We start from the raw sequence: 20851 nt of genomic DNA, 5'->3' as shown, positions 1-20851 counted from the left end.
TGTTTTTATGTGACCATAATATCACTTCTCCAGAAAATATAGCAATATCATGGGTATATTACACTGTGTTGACGACAACAAACTTGCAATGTGCGAGGTTGTAAAAAAACGGGGGGGGGTGCTTAACTTAATTCTTTGTGTATATATATATATATATATATATATATATATATATATATATATATATATATATATGTATATATATACGTATATATATATATATATATATATATATATATATATATATATATATATATATATTGTTGCGAATATGGAATTTGGCCTCCATATCCGCTTGTAAATATTCCCCTATTTTCTCCAATACTCCCCAACTTTCCCCAATCCCCCATTCCCTAGTCCCATTGCATGTAAACAACAATCAGTAGAGCCGACCTTCCCCTTATTCCCCCATTAAATGTCGTGCCCAGGTCCACCGCACCACACGTAGACAACTTTCGGACATCTTCCTAGTTATTCTTAATCTATGTCAGTTAAGGCCTCGTTTCCATTAATTATGACTCTTCGTTGCACCAGAATGTGATTATATGGCATCAGTAGTGAGTTTAGGACCTTTCCCATACCTCCTCCCATCTTCTTCCCCAAACAACAACAATAACAACAACTACAACAACAATTACAACTACAACTACGACTACAACAACAGAGGGGCGGGGAGTGTGCGTCCTCACACCGGCTCGGTTACCCGCCATGACCATGCGCTCCACGGCGTTACCCCCGAAGGGGCTGGCTGTCAGCTCCTCGTCAGGGGCGGAGCCAGTAACCCCCCCACGCACCCAATGAGAAGCAACGTGCCGATTCCATCTGGGGCGGAGCTAACGAGCCGAGGGCGTGTCACTCCCCGCCGGATATACGTGGCCCCCGCGCCGGATGTGACGAGAGATGCGCCTGAACTACGGAGAGCAGAGGAAGCCACCGCCACCCCCAGCGCGACGATACCTCCCCGCATCTTTGGACCGGACCGTACTGGACCCTGTCCTTGAGCCAAGAGTGCACCTTGAGCCATCGATACCCGCTGTCCTTTCCATCAACCCCCGTGTGAGTCAGCTTTGTCCCGTTTATCTGTCGTCTGTTGGGAATAATATAAGATTGTGTCTAAGTGCCTGTCTTCCTGTGATTATACTTCTAGCCCCTGTAATCTGACCTTTCCGTACGAATATAATCTCCTCCGGAGGTCTTGAGAATCGAAACCTTGGTGTCGTATTGTGTTATTGTAATCCAGCCGGGTGTCTTCTTTTTCTTATTGAGCCAGCATCGCGCGACTAGTCAACGTTCGGGCACAATCGGGTAACTTGTGCAGACGTGGTCATACCATAAAACCGCTCGGTAAATAACATCCAAGCCACGTCTGTAACAATATATATATATATATATATATATATATATATTGTTGCGGAACCCAATGTCGGCCTATGGTTCCCCTTTGAGGGGGGATTAGTCCCCTCGTTTGTTACTGACCGACGTGGTCCCTGAAGCTGCACCGCGACCTCCAGAAAGGCCGGTGCACAGCCCCGTTCGCGACCGCAGATAAGATGGTAATTTGCCGAGCGGATGGCAGCCGCGGCACGAACTGTTAACAATGACTAGACCCGATTCTCAAACGTTGGCCAAATCGTGCCACAGGTATTCAATGGGGAAAAGACAAAGACGACGGATGTGAAGAAGAAGAAGACAAAAAGGGTTTGAAATACGACTATAATTTATTACTACTATTTACAACCAAAAGAAACCAAGGAGGAGGAAGGATAATAAAATAAAGACAGAAGGAATCAAGGAGACACAGTGCAAATTAGCTTACCTATAAACAGTCTTACTTAACCCAGGACAGAACAAACAAAGACAGACTCACACGAATGGGGAATGAAGGCAGGAACGATTGGCTGGAAGGAGAGGATGGTGGTCCACAGAGCTGGAAGGATGCGGGTCCTGTTCGTGTTAACGGCAAGGCTCGAGGTGAGCGGCCGCCGACCCTCCTCAATCTGGTTCGCACGGCGGCATTGCTTCGTAGCAGCGGGTCAAAACTGCCGTCAAAGCTCAACTCAACTGCGGTGGACTCAGCTGCGGTGGACTCAGCTGCGGTGGACTCAGCTGCGGTGGACTCAGCTGCGGTGGACTCAGCTGCGGTGGACTCAGCTGCGGTGGACTCAGCTGCGGTGGACTCAGCTGCGGTGGACTCAGCTGCGGTGGACTCAGCTGCGGTGGACTCAGCTGCGGTGGACTCAGCTGCGGTGGACTCAGCTATGGTGGACTCAACTGCGGTGGACTCAACTGCGGTGGACTCAACTGCGGTGGACTCCTCACTCATCTGCTTAAGCAGTCCCTCCCAACCCCCTTTTATGAGGCGCGTGGCGATCAAGCCGCCGGCCTTTTGGAAACGCCCATCGGGTCGCTCTCCGCAGTGCCGATTGGTGGGCACGGGCTCTCTGGCTCCACCCTTGATGACGATGGGCGGGCACGCCCCTCTTCCCCGAGCTGACCACGCCATAATGGCGGCAAATGCAGTTGGCAATAAATGCAGTTGGCAATAGAGGCTTTGGGAATGGGAATGAATCGTGCGGTGGCTTAGCAACTTTAATGTTACCAGCCGGACAAAAGTCCCAAATTTGGTATGGAGCTTCGTTTGGACCTATCAATTGATTTTAGCCAAGGAGCCATCCTGACCGTTTCAGATTTTCCAAGATGGCGGCCAAAATTCAAAATGCCACCAGCAAAACTGAAATATCATATATTTCTGGCTGTAGAAGTCACAGATAGACAAATGAGGTATCAAATCAGGGGTTTTTGAGGTCAGTGCAACTGATTCAGGGAAAGGTACATTGCATATGTCACTTATTTTCAAGATGGCGTCCAAAATCCAACATGGCCGCCAAAAAAAATTAAAATAATGATATGATATTCGTTCAAATGTGGCATCAGACCAGTATTTTTGCTGTGACTGACCTTATGATCTGGTAGAACATTTACACCGGCAAAGAGATGTACAAGGGAGATTAGCCTTGCTACATTTGCACACTGTACAATCTCTTTTGCAGCCGCATTTGATAAATTCTCTGCAAGCACGAGAAGCTTCGGGAATTGTTGTCCAGACAGGTTCCCAAGATTCGGCGACTTTTTTCCAAACATATCCAGCTGGACTTGGAAGTTTTTGTTGTGCTAACATGCTGGTAACCCAGATGCCAGCCTGGTACACTGCCCTCTTTGTGTGTTGCAGAAGTGCATTCTGAGTAGGTGGAATTTTGTCTACAGCTTGACTCTTCTGGGAGAAGAGCTCCATACGTGCACTGTTTACATTGGTCAAATTGCTTGTTTTGTCATACACTATGATAACTAGTCGCTCGATCTTCTTAAACGTTTCAGATTCCAAATCAACATGCTCAAATGTATGTGTGGCCAGGTGTACGAAAACATTTGTGATTGCATCATATACATGCCATGCTTGCCAGAATGATTTCTTTCCCTTCCCTCGAAATGCTGACGTGGTATCACATCCTGAGAAGGCGTGGAACATGGGTAGGGACCTTGATTTAGGTTCACCGAGGCGTGCACAGATGGCATTGATACTGTAATGTGTGTAGTTCTTTCCCACACCGTAGGCTACCCATAGGTCTACATCTGAGTTAATATGTGAAAGATCATGAAACATGCCAGTAAGAACAACAACAATGTCTGTGTCCACGGTGCGCACTTGGACAATTTTTGAACCATTCTCCAATGCATGCTTCACGTGAACCACGATCCTCGTGTCGGCCTCCTCCTGATTGCACATGGACATTTCGATCTCAGTTCCAATGCATATAACATTCTCTCCAGCTGTGATGTATACCGAACTGCCTGCGGGACAGTTGAACTCTGCCACCTTTGAGGAAAGAAATTCAAAGTTCTTTCTTGTTGATAGGATCACGGAGGAAGTCATTCCAGTTTGTTGGCAGCTTGGTGTCACCAGATACCTTTCTGCGCGTTCCTTTCCCTCGTTTTTCCCTGGTTGACTCCTTCAAACTATTCGGTATGTATGTATCCCACACAAGGTCCAGTCGTTTGGTGGTCTTTAGCTGTCGTTCCAGGTAGGGAATGAACACATTGTCTGCATATTCATGGAATGTTCTGACATGTGTTACAGGCAAGCAGTGCACAATCACAGCACCGTCCAGGACTTTGCAGTCAAATGATGCAGGTGGCTCTGTCTGGTTCGGCTCCTCGATGCATTGCAACAATTGAGATTTTGTACCTGGCAGGTTCAGCTTGCCAAAGTCAGACAGGGAAGGAGGATATGACTGAACCTCATGTGCGAAGAGGTCATTGATATCACCATCCCTATTTTGCAAGGAGATGTATAACTGTCCGAAGAGTGCCATATTGTTCTCAAGCACTTTTACTTTCTTGCCGTCCTTGGATTTAGCTTTGACTTTTGTCGAGAATAAGGGTAGCGAATTCTTTGACATCGGATTGTGTATGGAGCGAGTGCGATCCACAAGGAATGTTGTCACATAGTCCTGATACTTTTTCGTACCAATGTCTTCCAGTGTACGGATTGTATTCACTACGGTCTCACTCGTGCAATTACGACTGTCAAGAGTTACTAACTCGGGAAAATCATCCAGGAAAGGATTGCCCATCTTTTGTATGACTTTAGATAGGCTATCAACCTGTTGCTGGAACGCTTTCTGTGCGGCGAGTCCCTGTTCATGGTGCTCGAAATTCGTAGGGTTTTCCAGGTCATCATCAAGAATATATTCATTCTCGAACTGCTTCATGAGTCTGGCGAGTTCTGGTCCAGAGGTCATCCAACGTTTGAAGGTGACTGGATTTTCAGTTAGTCCTACTGCACCACCGGAACCCTTCACAACTGTTTTCCTGCTCATGCGCTTGATCAACGGGTATAGCAGAATATCTGTGGGTTGACTTCGAGATTACCCAGTGATGGTGAGTCTCAAATTCATCTCTGATTGGTTTCGGCAGAGATTTCATGTCTCTGATATGGACGGACAGCCACCTAGCATAGTTCACATGATCTAATGCGAAAAACAAAGGTACGAGCTCCTCCAGAACGCTAATGTACAGTGTGAAGTTCCTCTCCCGGTGGGCTCTTACAAATATGAGAATGAGGATCTCATATTGCGTAATCAAATCCCAGAACTTGAACGTGGGACAGTTTTTACACATTCTCTCATGCCAGTTATTAAAACTGTCGTTATCATTCGCACCGCTGGGATCCTGGTTGAATGCCTCGACGATAAGCTTCTTAAGGGTCAAAAGTGTAACTTGGTGAGCGTGTCTAGTTCTGGTCAGGTGAGCTGTTTTCAGAAATGAATCAGCAATTCCAGATGAGGCTACCTCAGCTTCAGTAAGGGCTGCTGTCCACCCGGAGCCCTGTAACAAATCTCCAACAGTGTTCCATAAAGCCATCTCAATGTGCAATCCTCCCATCATAACCACATGCACTTTCTCTCCATACGTATCTGGCCATTTCCATTGTACGTACTTGGCGAGCGTAAACAACGGCTGATCAAATGTTGTGACTGGGATTTGTCCTGGGTTAAGGTACTCTGTTGCTTGCCTTTGGACATCCATGCCATGTTTAATCAAGGCAGGTGTGGCTGACTTTTCATAAAACAGAGGAAGTAGTGCACATACAGCTGACGGCTCTACTGTCACCTCTTGCTTAGAGGCATGATAGGCAGACCATGTAAGCGAATTATCCTTGCTCAGTTCCGTATCATTGACAAGTTGAAGACCATGTTCCATCCAGCCATATTCGTCACGTCTTGCATCTGGTAAAACAGATTTGATGGGTTGAACATTATTCTGTGGAACAGCAACATCGGTGGTCTTCAGCGAAACAGCAGGAACAGAGGCATAACTGTCTGGAAGCGAATGAGTCTGTGACCCAGATGGTGGTATAGCAACAGGCTGTCTAGTCACACCAGGTTCCCTCTCACTTGGGAATTGGAAAAGACTTATTCCCGTGCCGTGGAAAGATGTCTTTGACGTGGTTGAGCTCGGATTATGGTCGAGATTGTCAAGCGCTCCTACAGTGAAGAGACCTTTCCGAAGAATAGTCGGAGCTACTGCACCATCATCTTCAAACCTCTCGCATACAGCTGTGGCGAGCCAGTCTTCAAGCTGCATCACCCTGTCGTATGAAACACTGATACCCATTGTATGTAACTGTTGGATGATTTTCTTGCTCCTAGTCAGCGCATGTATATTGAGGCCAATATAAATTGTTAGCGGAGGTTCTCGGTCAAGAGTGTGCCGGACTTTCACAGGCGAATTAGATTTCCTTTTCTTGACGTTGTAGACGATGTTTTGCCCAATAGTTAGGCACACTTGTGACTCATTACTCTCTTGGTCTTTCAGATTAGGACCATCGAGAATCATGGAGACGAGAAATTTCAGACTAGAGGGTAATGAGTTCTCCTGACAACCTGGTGGAAACTGGCCAGTGAATTTGAATCCTTCATGATGGAAGATATATTTTCTAACGATGTTTGCCGCACGTGCCAGAATCAGGGCATCTTCTGAAAAGTCACGCTTTTTCATAGCATCTTTTATCATGTCTTTCATTCCCTCTTTGAATATTAGAACGATGCCCCGCCCATCATGTTGCACTTGTGCATCAGAAAATCGTTCAAGTAACTGTTCCTTCAATCTGGTTTTGTTGATAGTCTTTTTGATGCCCAACGCCTCAAGCCGATTCACGTACAGTGAGTGTAACTCGGATAATTTGAAGATGAAAGTCCCGGCATTAACAGACATTTCAATGTAACTGGTGAGTTCAACAAATGCTCTAGACTCATTCATTACGTCATCAATGTTTACTGTTGCATGGTGTAACTGTCTCATGTGACTGCGATACCAATTTCGAAGGTTAGTCAAACATTTTAGATGATACTTCGCATCCATAGCTATGAGATCTCCACCAACAATCCTCGCAAGTAGTTGGGTATCTTGCAGTTCGTTGATCATAGCTCTTAGACTGGCATCCATATCATATGTTGAAACCAGATGGAGGTCACCTTCATCTGCGCCTTTCTCGCAAAACAAACATTGTCTAATCATGGTTATTGTCCGGCGCTTAATTTGTTGTCTACCATCAGGATTGGATTTCTTTCGCTTTCTTGCTCTTGCCAGTTTCTCATTGTTGAATTTTAAATGACACGATTTATGCCACAATGCAGAATTGTTCACAAGTTCGTCAACACTTTGATCACTCCCAAACTTCAGTTCAGTTGGGAGCTGATCAATCTCGCGGAAATGTTCGACATTACTCAAGAATGACTGGTAGGCAGATGTCTTATTATCAGCGTTTGGTCCTGGACTGAGAAGTGGACATTTTAACTGTTCATCTGTTTCTTGTTGGCAGATAATGCAGCGACTAAAGTCTACAGGTAGCTCCATGTTGATTTATCTGAAAAGACACAAATAGATAATTTCTGTTAATACTCTCATATCATCATTTTAACTAGCAATAGTACCCGTCTACGACGGATAGTACCCGTCATGCATCATCAAAGCATGGTGTTTGTAAATAAACCATATGACCTGAGGGTGTGACGCGTATCCGGGTCACCGAACCCCCGCAAAGTAACGTTACTTTCCCTGTACCCCCCGAATTAGGATAGAAATCGAAAAAAACGGCCCACATTGACACGGTCAAAAACGATATCTATAGGTGTGCAAAGTGTCAAGTTAATCCATCCTTCGATGCCTGAGCCTTAGGCGAACAAACTTTTGAAGTCCTTGCATTATAGTATGATTTTCTTTGGCGGCCATATTGGATTTTGGACGCCATCTTGAAAATAAGTGACATATGAAATGTACCTTTCCCTGAATCAGTTTCACTGACCTCAAAAACCCCTGATTTGAGACCTCATGTGTCTATCTGTGACTTCTACAGCCAGAGATATATGATATTTCTGTTTTGCTGGCAGCATTTTGAATTTTGGCCGCCATCTTGGAAAATCTGAAACGGTCAGGATGGCTCCTAGGCTAAAATCAATTGATAGGTCCAAACGAAGCTCCATACCAAATTTGGGACTTTTGTCCGGCTTGTAACATTACGCCTAAAAATTGTTGCTAAGCCACCTGACTAGAAAGGGGATCTATCTATTTGAATTCGGTGCAATGGAGTATCAATTAATGGAAGACAAAGCCTTAACCTAATACACAGAATAAGGAAATAACTACCAACAAGCAGGAAATCTATGATTGGCTAACGCGATTGTATATGACCTAACTAAGGGACGCCCTTTGACCTTTATACACAATTGGAGGAAGGAGGGTGATATTTTTACAACAATAAAAAAACACAATTCTCATTTCCACAACACTGCACCCTCCTCCTCTTAGGCACGTCCCGGGCCTATTACCTTTACTTTTAGTGTGGCACGTAGGTGTAGTTCCCTCTACATTTAACCTGACCCTGAGTGTGACAGTTTTAAAACACAAATAAAACTGTCCCGCTGCTCCATTGCACCCTGCCTAACAGATTTACGCCCACAGCTAACCGAATTGCAGAATGGACTTCAAACTAAAACACTTACGGTGGGGGCGCATTATTTACAACGACGCTATTTTATTTACAAAACGCAACCCAGGACCTGTGATTGTTCTTTTGGGGGGGAGACAGTCTGCCCTGCATCGACGCACCAGAAAGCACCCAAAACGCACCAAAGCACCCTCAAGCACCAATCGGTGCACAGTCATCACAGTTCAATAAAAATAAAAACAACAAACCCTTGGTGGTGTCTTGCTCTTCGGCTCCCTCTGCTGGCTATTGTTATCTCCACATGTTGTCAACTTCGTCATTTTCTTACTGGCGGCCTATTTGGACATAAAATGAAAGTGCACAACCGTGTCCATTTCTATTTATTTATGGCCCACAGGGCCGACTATTGTGGTTCACCTGTGTGGCATCGGTGCCCTGTGACCAAGGTCCGCCAGCAAGATCTCGGGCCTTCATGGCCGGTTCCAGCAGAGGGGCCATGCCCCAACCCATGGGGTCCATCAGTGGTGCTCAGCCACAGACATGTGGTCCATAAGGTGGTGCATCGATGCAGACAGCTGTGGTTGCGAGAGTTTCGGGCGCACAATGGCGGACTCCCGCACGCTCCCCTCGGCGCCCAGTGGCGCACAGTCCTCGTGTGGGAGACAAGGGGGGGGGGGGGGGAGGAAAAGACAGGTGAGCGAGGGGTAAGGTCACAAGGGTACACATCAATAAAGGCAATGCAAGACGAGGTGCGTACGGAGAGCGAAGTGAGAAAGCTCGTCCCTACCGTACGCCCCCCCCCCCCCCCCACATGTGACCTACACTACCCTTGCCCTTACCCCATATGTACAAAATCTATACATTACAAATTCGTCACTACTGTCACGTCTTCCCCATATTTCCCCTATGCCAAATTCGTCACCACAATCCCTCTAACCAAAATTTGCCATCACCAACTCATCATCAATCCTCATAAGGAGGGAGAGATGGAACAACAAAGCACAATGTCACACCCACGTCATGATGCGTCTCACAATCCAAACATTTGCACAAAAATAATAAAAACAACCTGGCATGGTGTGGAGTTTCGTCACCTCAGGTGAGTGGATGTAGATGGTGCAAGGAGATTTCAATCCTAACTACCTTCTAAATGACTTTAACACACTTTACACTACCCGGGGTCTTCCCTGCCAATCCATTGGCCAACTTACACTATGGGTTCTAAAAACCAATTCCCATTGGCCAAACTGTGGTGCTTCTCAATTTGGGGTCTCACTCCCCCGATTCAACTCCCTGTGCCCTTGCACAATTTCAGGACTGGGTCGTGTGGCTCTCCCAGCAGGTCTACCCACCTGCACACCTCCACCACTGTAGTTGCCTCCGAGCTTACCTGCTCCTCACCCTAACCTATCTACTGGGGAAGGCCCTCTGGCGCTCTCCCCACTCGGTGCCCTCTGGCACTGGGCTACCCGGGTCCGTCCTCCAGATCCTCGGGCCCCATCCACAACAACTCTACCGGCTCCCAAGGCCCACCTGCGGCCTCACCTGGCCGACACCCTCACAGTGGCGGAGTGTCCATTCAACTACGCACACTAACAGGCCACACGCCCAGCCATTTCCACGTCACTAATGCACCCATCCAAACTCCATTCTTCCACACGCACCACAGATGCCAATATCTAACCACAATTTACCTATACCCTCTACCTAACACTTACACTACCCTCCCCGGGTATTAATGATGGGGGTCCATCCTCCTTTCCCCCATCCACACCTTCGCACCATCCACTCCACTCCACAGTTTCCACCATACTCACTCCACGACCATCCATTCCATACTCCATATATTCCACACTCCATGTATTCCACACAACCTGCAGTTGCACACCTGTGCAATCACTCCTATACCTGGTGCTTCCTGCACCCTCCTTCCTCCCTGGACCATTTGGTCAACACAACACACATCACCATCACTCACTCATACACTGCTCCATACACCTGTTCAGTTGCACACCTGTGCAATCTCACTTGTTCCTCACTCACTGCTCCATACACTTCCACGCTCAATACACTTTCGATCCTCAAACACTCGGTATCATCTCATCTAACTACTCCCCTCTGGAACTTGCGCTTCCCAGTCGCCCCTTTAAACTATTGCGTTCCCTCGTCATTATAATCCAAACTAATCTACCTGCGTCCCCACTACAGGTATCATTGTCACTACCTAACCTTACCGTTATCTATGGTCTTCTTCTCTAGATCCCTACACACGATATCCTAACCCTCCCGGGCTAGTTTTCACTGCCATAAACCCCATAAACCTACTGCTCCTTTGCCCCCCGTTGTGAGGGATGGCAGAGTTGCCCTCCCACCACATCGGGTATCTCTCACTATAAATTTTGCTCACCAAATTCCAGCTAATTAAAAATTTGCCAATCACTCTACCAATCATCAATCTGCCAATCCTTTGCCAATCATCAAATTTTGCTTTTCAATTTCGGGTCCAAAACACTATCATCATCACAGTCTACTCACTAGAGCCTCTCGGTGCGCCAATTCATTTCTAAAAGCTCGGCTTCGCAAAGCCGAGCAATGAATGCGGGTTGTTTGGTGCTGGCGGTTGGATTTGTCCGGCATTCGGTGCAGGGAAGGAGGTTTACTCGGGCCGAGATCCCACGCACCATCTCGGCACGGAGCCGTCCAATGGCCCAATCTCGCCCTGCCGGAACGCCTCAACAAAAAGGGGTTGTCATGACGACCCTTCCTACCGGGCCGCCCGCTCCGCTTAGTGGAGCACGGACGCGGCCGGTCAGAGCGCGGCCCGGCTTGGATCGCGTACGGCGGTTCTTTCCAAACCGCCGCGGTTACGATCCCCCCTGGTTCCCGCGGCACACGATGCTGCCCGGCACGAACCGAGGGCTCGCTTCGGCTATAAGTCGGTCTAACCGCTAACCCGGTTAGCGCCGATGCTCCCCTTGCATGCTCACACCCCGCGTTCCGTTCCTTGCTCATACATCCAGCCGTTCCCATGCTCTTCGTCATTGCACCTTCCCTTACACACCCAGGTACACTCATTCCGCTCACAGACTTTGTCACACACCTGACCACCACACACCTTTGCACACACTCGTCGTTCGCACACCTCACCAACACACCTCTTCGCACCCCCTCCTCGGTCACCTCCTCTGGGACAACCACGGGTGTGCACTCACTTGCACACCCAACCACGTGCCTCACAACTAACTTTAGCGTGCATTCCCACACGCGCTCGACCATCTCAGGTGTGCTTCCTTCCATTCCAGGTGTACATCCTCTCTCACCTGCCACCACCAACTCACGCTCCGTGTCACTCTTACTACTTTCACCACCACTCTCGGTCGCGCATTCACCCTTACTCTCGACAGCGTACTCTGTACTCATGCACCCGTCCGTTACACACCTTTCTCGTGCATCTTCTTGCACACACTCTCCCGTTACACCCTCCGTAACACTCCCCACAGGTGTGCACTCTCTCGTTACATCCTCTGTAACACTCCCCACTATGCGCTTCCATGTGCCCCCACGCACACGCGCTACGACCAACTCACTCTCGACAGCACACTCACTCCTCGGCACGCACTTTTTCCTCACACACCCCATAGTCGGACATTCTCGCACACCTCCTCCGTCACACTCTGTACCTGTCGCACACTTTACCAGTGGCCTCTCACGAACACCCGGGTCGACACCACCCCCCAAGCCGACTGAATCTCCCCTCACACCATATACATTTCCGCGTATATCGCCACTCACCTCGGCACCTCGTCTCCGCACCTCCTTCGCCACCTGCAAACTCTTAATTTGGTTAGCGAGCACACCATCACGATTTGAGCATGGACCTTGTGCATATTCCATCACCTCCTCCTTTATCTCCCTCTTAGTTTCCCTCCGTCTCTTCTTAATTTCACTCACCCCCTCTTCCACTTCCTCTAACGTTTGCTTAACCTCTTCTATTTCCCGGTGCGTCTCCTCAATTTCGTCCTCTTAGGCCACCTTAACCGTTTCTATATGCGTCCTCACCTCCCGGTCCTTCGTCTCCATTGCCTCTGTCACCTCGTCCAACCTCGTTGTCAGTCCCTCACGTACCATCTGACATTCCCTCTTCGTCGCTATCAAGTCATTTTTTATTTCGTTTTGTGTCGCTTTCAACCCTCCTAGTACCGCAGTGTTCTTTTGTACCTGCTCCTTCAACTCCCTTTGTCCCACTGTCAGCTGTTCCACCCCCTGTGTCAGGTCCTCTATGCCCCCCTGTAACCTAGCCGTACTATTTCTCACCTCTTTCTCCATATGCTTCTCACCTCGCTTTACCTCCTCGCGTACCCCCCGAGACCTCCTCGCTTACACCTCGTCTTATTTCCTCCCCCATCTCTTCCATTTCTTTAGTAGATGCCGCCCTCATCTGTCCCAATTCATCCCTCTGAGCATCCAGTTTACCTTCCAACCCGATTTTCACCTCCTCTATCTGGTTCCCCATCCGTTTGATTTCCCGGGCGGATTGCTCCCCTATCTCCCGCAATTTGCCTTCCATCTTATCTTCTAGCCCCGTTAACCCATTCTTTACCTCTTTTATCCCGTTGTCTAACCCTTCAAATTTATTGTCCAACCCCTCAAATTTACCCTCAAATTTCTTGTCTAAACCCTCAAATTTATTTCCCAACTGTTCGCTGGTACCCCTTGCTTCGTCCCTCATTGCCCTCGTTTCTTCCTTTTGGGTGTCGAATTTGGCAGTTATTTGGTCCATAGAAAATCGCATGTACCCCGGCATCTCGGGCTCGGCTGCTGCGACCACGGGCGCGGCTAAATTTGGTGCCGCTACAACCACGTGCGCGAGGGCGCCATTTTGCGCACCTGATACCTCCTCAACCACTTCACCATTGTTCTCCTCCTCCATTTCCTCCCTGTGGTCCTGGGTTACCCCAAAGCCCTCTTCTAATTCCCCCACCGGCATCCGATCATCTTGACCATCCATGGCACGATTTTCAAATTTCGGATTTTATAAAACAAAATTTCGGCCCACTCGTAATTTGAGCGCGCTAAGCGCTTCAGGTCCGTATCTCACTCCCAGACACCAATTGTTGCGGAACCCAACGTCGGCCTATGGTTCCCCTTTGAGGGGGGATTAGTCCCCTCGTTTGTTACTGACCAACGTGGTCCCTGAAGCTGCACCGCGACCTCCGGAAAGGCCGGTGCACAGCCCCGTTCGCGACCGCGGATAAGATGGTAATTTGCCGAGCGGATGGCAGCCGCGGCACGAACTGTTAACAATGACTAGACCCGATTCTCAAACGTTGGCCAAATCGTGCCACAGGTATTCAATGGGGAAAAGACAAAGATGACGGATGTGAAGAAGAAGAAGACAAAAAAGGTTTGAAATACGACTATAATTTATTACTACTATTTACAACCAAAAGAAACCAAGGAGGAGGAAGGATAATAAAATAAAGACAGAAGGCATCAAGGAGACAGTGCAAATTAGCTTACCTATAAACAGTCTTACTTAACCCAGGACAGAACAAACAAAGACAGACTCACACGAATGGGGAATGAAGGCAGGAACGATTGGCTGGAAGGAGAGGATGGTCCAGGTGGTCCACAGAGCTGGAAGGATGCGGGTCCTGTTCGTGTAAACGGCAAGGCTCGAGGTGAGCGGCCGCCGACCCTCCTCAATCTGGTTCGCACGGCAGCGTTGCTTCGTAGCAGCGGGTCGAAACTGCCGTCAAAGCTCAACTCAACTGCGGTGGACTCAGCTGCGGTGGACTCAGCTGCGGTGGACAACTGTGGTGGACTCCTCACTCATCTGCTTAAGCAGTCCCTCCCAACCCCCTTTTATGAGGCACGTGGCGATCAAGCCGCCGGCCTTTTGGAAACGCTTGGACTTAGTACCGACCCCTGATGCACTCCCACCTTCACCTCAAACTCACCACTGTTCCCGTCCTTCGTCCTTACAGCTGTGCGCGCTCTTTTGTACATTGCCATCACTACTCTGATCAACCATTCTTCCACTCCTAACTTCCTCAATGCCCATGTCAATACTTTGCGTGGAACCCGATCGAATGCTTTCTCCAGATCAACAAACCCAAGAAACAGCTTCTTCCTCTTCTCCATGTACTTCTCCTCCAACTGCCTCACAATGAAAAGCGCGTCTGTCGTTCCTCTTCCTGGCATGAATCCAAACTGCATTTCGTCGATCTTCACTTTCTTCCTTATCCTCCTCTCCAACACCCTTTCCAATACCTTCATTCCATGCTCCAATAACTTTATCGCTCGGTACGAGCCACACTCCAGAGGGTCACCTTTCCCCTTGTATAGAGGGACGAGGGTACTCAGTTCCCAATCCACTGGAATGCGGCCTTCTTTCACCACCAGATCACAGATCTTTGTCATTCTCTTCACACCCCAACTTCCTGCTGCCTTCAACATATCTCCCACAACTCCCGTCGGCCCTCCCGCTTTTCTACCCTTCATTGCTTTTATCGCTTCCTCAACTTCCTTCTCAGTTATCTTCTCTGCCGGTCCTAAAACTGGGTTACTCTCTATGTTGCCATCCCATTCATTCTCTGTATTCAACAGCATTTCCATATATCTTTTCCATCTTCCTTTAATTCCATCAGGGTCGACAACGATTTGTCCCACTTCATCCTTCAAGCAACTCACCCCCATCACATCACACCTCTCTTTCGATATATGCTTTGCAATCCTGAATACTGCTTTCTGACCCTCTTCCGAATCCAAGCGTTCTCCGAACATTTTCCTACATGCCTCCTGCGCCTTTGCTACCTCTTTCTTTGCAGCCTTCCTGGCTGCCTTATAACTTTCATGCTCTGCTGTTTCTGCTCCCGTACCCTTCGCCTTCTGCCACTCCTTGAACTTCTTCCTCTTCTCGTCAATCCTCTTTCCAACTTCATCATCCCACCACCATGTTTCCGAGTGCCTCGGTGGTCCTTTTGTCCATCCACATACCTCACCAACGGCTCCCAACAGACTACCTTTCATTGACATCCAACCACTTTCAAGCTCAACCACATCATCCTCGACCCTACTCAGCCTCTCTTTTAATGCCTCCCTTACTGTCACCTCTTTCAACCTCCACACCTTCATTCTCGGTTGGTACTTCACCCGCCGAGCTCTCCTCGCACCTTTCACCCTTACGTCGCAGACAACCAAGTGGTGCTGTGAAACAGCCTCCTCCCCCGGGATCACCTTTGTGTCCCGGAGGTGCCCCCTATCTCGCCTACGCACCATCAGGTAGTCAACGGTTGTCGTCGACCCACCTGACGTGTATGTAACAAGCTTATTATCCTCTTTCTGGAACTGAGTATTACAAATCAACAAATCAGCTCCATCAGCAAACTCCAAAATCCTTTCACCTTCTCCATTTCTCACACCATATCCGTAACCCCCATGAACTCCGTCAAAACCATCCATACTCCTTCCCACATGTCCATTTAGGTCTCCTCCTACCACAACAACTTCCTCATCTTTCACGTTTTCCATCAGCTTCTCTATCGCACACCAGAACTTGTCCTTCTCTTTATCGCTTCGACCAACCTGCGGAGCATATCCCGAGATGACGTTCACCAAGAGCTTTCCAATCATCATTTTCACCATCATCAACCTATCACTCACTCTAGTCACACTCACCACTCCGCTTGAGCCTTAGAGCAAATAAAATGAAATCAAAAAGTAAACCACTTTATGACTGGTCTTGTCTCAAAAAGAACACACAGATTAGTGTCGCCTTCTCACTTTGTTTGAAAAATAGATTTGCTGCTCTTCAAGAACAAAATACAACAAACTCGCCGAATAAAACATTTGCCAATTTTGAGACAGCCTGCAGAGAGTCTGCTTCTGGTACCATTCCTTTGAAACCAAAGAGGAAAAGTCGGATCCCATGGGAAACAGAGGAAATATGCCAGAAACGCAAAGAGCTACACACAATGGCAGAAATTAAAAACTCTGCACCTTCAATGGAAAACATCAGGAATTACAACGAAGCACGAACTGCACTTACCGATTCTTATGAGAGAGAACAGATTGACTATCTCCAGAGAAAAATTTATATGATAAATAATGCCACGAGTAACAAGCAATCTGCTGTGGCCTGGAAAACTGTAAACGAGATAAGCAGACGGAAATGCGTAAACAAATCCAAACTAAAAGCATCCAGCCAAGAAGAACGATTGAAACTCTGGCAAGAGCATTTCCAAAGCTTATTAGGGAAGCCACCCACAATCAAGGATGAAGTAATAACTCCTGTGATTTCAGATGAACTCGACATCAAAAAAGGTCCCTTCACCATAGATGAACTCCATAAAGCTCTTTAAAACATTCAAAACGGGAAAGCCTGTGGTCTAGATGACATTCCAGCCGAGATTTGGAAACTAGGTGAATTCGCTGAGATTTTACTGAATTTATGTAATGCTGTATACCATCAAAATCCAATAGATAGATAGACAGAAGGATGTATATTGCCTTTCCAGAAAAAAGGTGACCTAGGGCTTACAAAAAACTATCGAGGAATCACTCTAACATCAATAGCGGCCAAAATATACAACATGATGTTATTAAACAGAATCAGACCGCGTATAGAACCAGTTCTGCGAAAAAATCAAAATGGCTTTCGTACAAGTAGATCGGCCTCCGGGCAAATCCTTACTATTAGACGTCTTCTTGAAGGCGTTAAAGCTAAAAAATCTTCCTGCTGTTTTCCTATTTATTGATTTCTCGAAAGCTTTCAACTCCATCCATCGAGGTAAGATGAAGGAGATACTGCTAGCATTCGGGATACCTCAGGAGACGGTTAATGCCATCATGGTGCTGTAGAAGAACTCGCATGCAATAGTCCGATCACCTGACGGCGATACAGACTGTTTTGACATCATGGCAGGAGTTTTACAGGGTGATACCCTCGCTCCCTACTTATTCATAATATGTCTCGATTATGTGCTACGCAAAGCAATAGACACCAACAATGAACTTGGATTTACCCTAAGTAAACGGAAAAGTCGGCGATACCCATCCAAGAAGATTACAGATGCAGATTATGCAGATGATCTTGCGGTTCTAGCAGACTATAACAAGGATGCAGCGACACTACTACACAAGATTGAAGAAGTAGCCAGCCAAATTGGTCTCTACATAAATGCCTCGAAGACAGAGTACATCAGTCTTAATCAAGATCAAGTTGTAGACATAAAATCACTCACTGGTGAAAACATCAAAAAGGTTGACGAATTCACAGACCTGGGAAGCAACATCGCCTCCACAAAAAGAGATGTCGACATCAGACTTGGAAAGGCTTAGGGAGCTTTAAACAGTCTAGGCAAGATTTGGAAATCTGCGCTTCCAATAGAGCTGAAACGAAACTTCTTTAGAGCAGCTGTTGAATCAGTTCTTGTATATGGGGCAATTACATGGACCTTGACATCGTCACTAGAAAAGGCCCTGGATGGTGCATACACTCGCATGCTCAGAGCAGCCCTTAACATCTCATGGAAAGAGCACCCCACAAAATATGAATTGTATGCAAAAATCCCACCAATCAGTGTAACCATACGTCAACGTAGATTAAGATTTGCTGGGCACTGCTGGAGAAACAAAGATGAGCTCGCAAGCGATGTTTTACTTTGGTTACCAACTCACGGCAAACAGGCACCAGGGAGACCTGCGAAAACATATATAGATCAGCTTACAATTAATGATACTGGGTGTCTGGTTAACGAACTACCTAATGCCATGAGTGACAGCGATGAATGGAAGAAACGTGTCATGGAATGCCGAGCTAGCTCGACGCAGTAAGTAAGTAAGTATATATATATATATATATATATATATATATATATATATATGTATAAGTGTATATATATATATATATATACTGTATATGGAAGATGAGGCATCATATCAGAGTGGATAAAAGTGATGCGTTTGTGTGAGACAAAGGCAAGGAAAGAGGGTCAATATAAGAGCATGAAATGACATTATAACACCAACAACACTTACCAGGCACCAATTCCATGTCCAAGCTGCGCAGAAGACCAGCTCCATTCTCAGCTGTGCAAAAATAAAGTCCCCAGTCTGGATGACGGCCTTCTGAATGGGATACTCGACCAACAACCGGGAGCAAGAGCTGCAACGAACCATTGGCAAGAAGCCTAATATGACCTGGCTCATCCTCCAGCTTCTTTGGTGAGGGACTGCCAAGCTCGGGCCCACGAAACCATCGAATGTGAGCTGCCGGGGCTCCAGAGACCGGACAGGGCAGGAACAAAGGAGCAGATGCAGAGAAGTAGATTCGTCGAGAAGCCGGGGCAATGTAGTGAAGAGATGGGGAGAGGTCTTCAAAACAAGCTAAGAAACGGAAAGATTAAAGAGATTGTGTGAGAAGGAGCAAGTGGTTGATGAGGTGTGCACATGAAAAGGGTTTAATGTAGAGTAATGGGAAATGAGTTGTTGGCCGATCGAGAAAGCATTTCATGATATTCACTGTTCAAAGCATTCTGCCCAAATAAAAAGACAAGAAATATCAAACAAATGTCATGCAAATAATGAGAAAAACTTAGAGATTTGAACAGGAATAGAGTGTTGATGTTCCATTACTCCAGATTATTGTGGGACCATTGCTCCAGATTATTGTGGGACCATTACTCCAGATTATTGTGGGACCATTACTCCAGATTATTGAGGGACCATTACTCCAGATTATTGCGGGACCATTACTCTAGATTATTGCGGGACCATTAACCCTGGTGTTGGGCTAGCGGCTAGGGTGCCAGCTTAGGATCCTAGGATCCTGGGTTCGAATCCCGGTCGATCGCTGAATTAACGCCAGGGGGGTTGACTCAGCCTGTCATCCTTCCGAGGTCGGCAAATTGAGTACCAGTTCACTGGTAATTCCCTGTTTGTCGTAAAAAGGCGACAAAAAGGGTTGGCGGCAGGATGGGCATCCGGCCGTAAAACATTGCTTCAAAAAGGGGACCAAAAAACAACAACAACCACGGTCCCCGAAAAAGGCCAACCCCCGCTTGCGGGGAAAAATGGCCTCTAAAGGTGGTTTTTTATTGCGGGACCATTACTCCAGATTATTGTGGGACCATTACTCCAGATTTTTGTGGGACCATTACTCCAGATTATTGCGGGACCATTACTCCAGATTATTGCGGGACCATTACTCCAGATTATTGTGGGACCATTACTCCAGATTATTGTGGGACCATTACTCCAGATTATTGTGGGACCATTACTCCAGATTATTGTGGGACCATTACTCCAGATTATTGTGGGACCATTACTCCAGATTATTGTGGGACCATTACTCCAGATTATTGTGGAACCATTACTGCAGATTATTGTGGAACCATTACTCCAGATTATTGTGGAACCATTACGCCAGATTATTGTGGAACCATTACTCCAGCTTATTGTGGAACCATTACTCCAGATTATTGTGGAACCATGACTCCAGATTATTGTGGGACCAAGTTATTGGAGATTATTGTGGAACCATTACTCTGGATTATTGTGGAACCATAACTCAAGATTATTGTGGAACCATTACTCCAGATTATTGTGGAACCATTACTCCAGATTATTGTGGAACCATTACTCCAGATTATTGTGGGTGCATTACTCCAGATTATTGTGGGTCCATTACATGTGGACATATATTGTGTGCAGGACACGAGATGGAAGGGAAGTGGTGTGAGAATGGTGAAGGGTAGGCAGGCACAGAAATACAACTTTGTGTGGCAAGGGTGCCCAGAAGGCGTGAATGGTGTTGGTGTCCTGTTTTCTGAGGAGTTTGTAAACAGTGTGGTGAGTGTGACTCGAGTGAGTGATAGGTTGATGATGGTGAAAATGATGATTGGAAAGCTCTTGCTGAACGTCATCTCGGGATATGCTCCGCAGGTTGGTCGGAGCGATGAAGAGGAAGGACAAGTTCTGGTGTGCAATAGAGAAGCTGATGGAAAACGTGAAAGATGAGGAAGTTGTTGTGGTAGGAGGAGACCTAAATGAACATGTGGGAAGGAGTATGGACGGTTTTGAGGGAGTTCATGGGGGTTACGGATATGGTGTGAGAAATGGAAAAGGTGAAAGGATTTTAGAGTTTGCTGATGGAGCTGATTTATTGATTTGTAATACTCAGTTCCAGAAAGAGGATAATAAGCTTGTTACATACACGTCAGGTGGGTTGACGACAACCGTTGACTACCTGCTGGTGCGTAGGCGAGATAGGGGGCACCTCTGGGACACAAAGGTGATCCCGGGGGAGGAGGCTGTTTCACAGCACCACTTGGTTGTCTGCGA

The 20851-nt window shown here is 47.1% G+C and overlaps 1 protein-coding gene across 1 annotated transcript in view; it reads right to left on the bottom strand.

Annotated features, from left to right (window-relative positions):
- Positions 1-18615, bottom strand: part of LOC137439289 (cell adhesion molecule DSCAM) — a 214620-nt gene extending 196005 nt beyond the window's left edge. The window contains exon 1 of the mRNA XM_078768014.1: positions 18548-18615. Within this exon, the coding sequence (XP_078624140.1) occupies positions 18548-18563 (16 nt within the window). The 5' untranslated portion in view covers positions 18564-18615. The remainder of the gene's footprint in view (positions 1-18547) is intronic.
- Positions 18616-20851: the final 2236 nt, after the last annotated feature.

The sequence above is a fragment of the Myxine glutinosa genome, chromosome 14 (assembly GCF_964187855.1).
Source record: "Myxine glutinosa chromosome 14, kmMyxGlut1.1, whole genome shotgun sequence".
Classification (NCBI taxonomy): domain Eukaryota; kingdom Metazoa; phylum Chordata; class Myxini; order Myxiniformes; family Myxinidae; genus Myxine; species Myxine glutinosa.
This window is presented reverse-complemented; position numbering and strand designations above follow the sequence as displayed.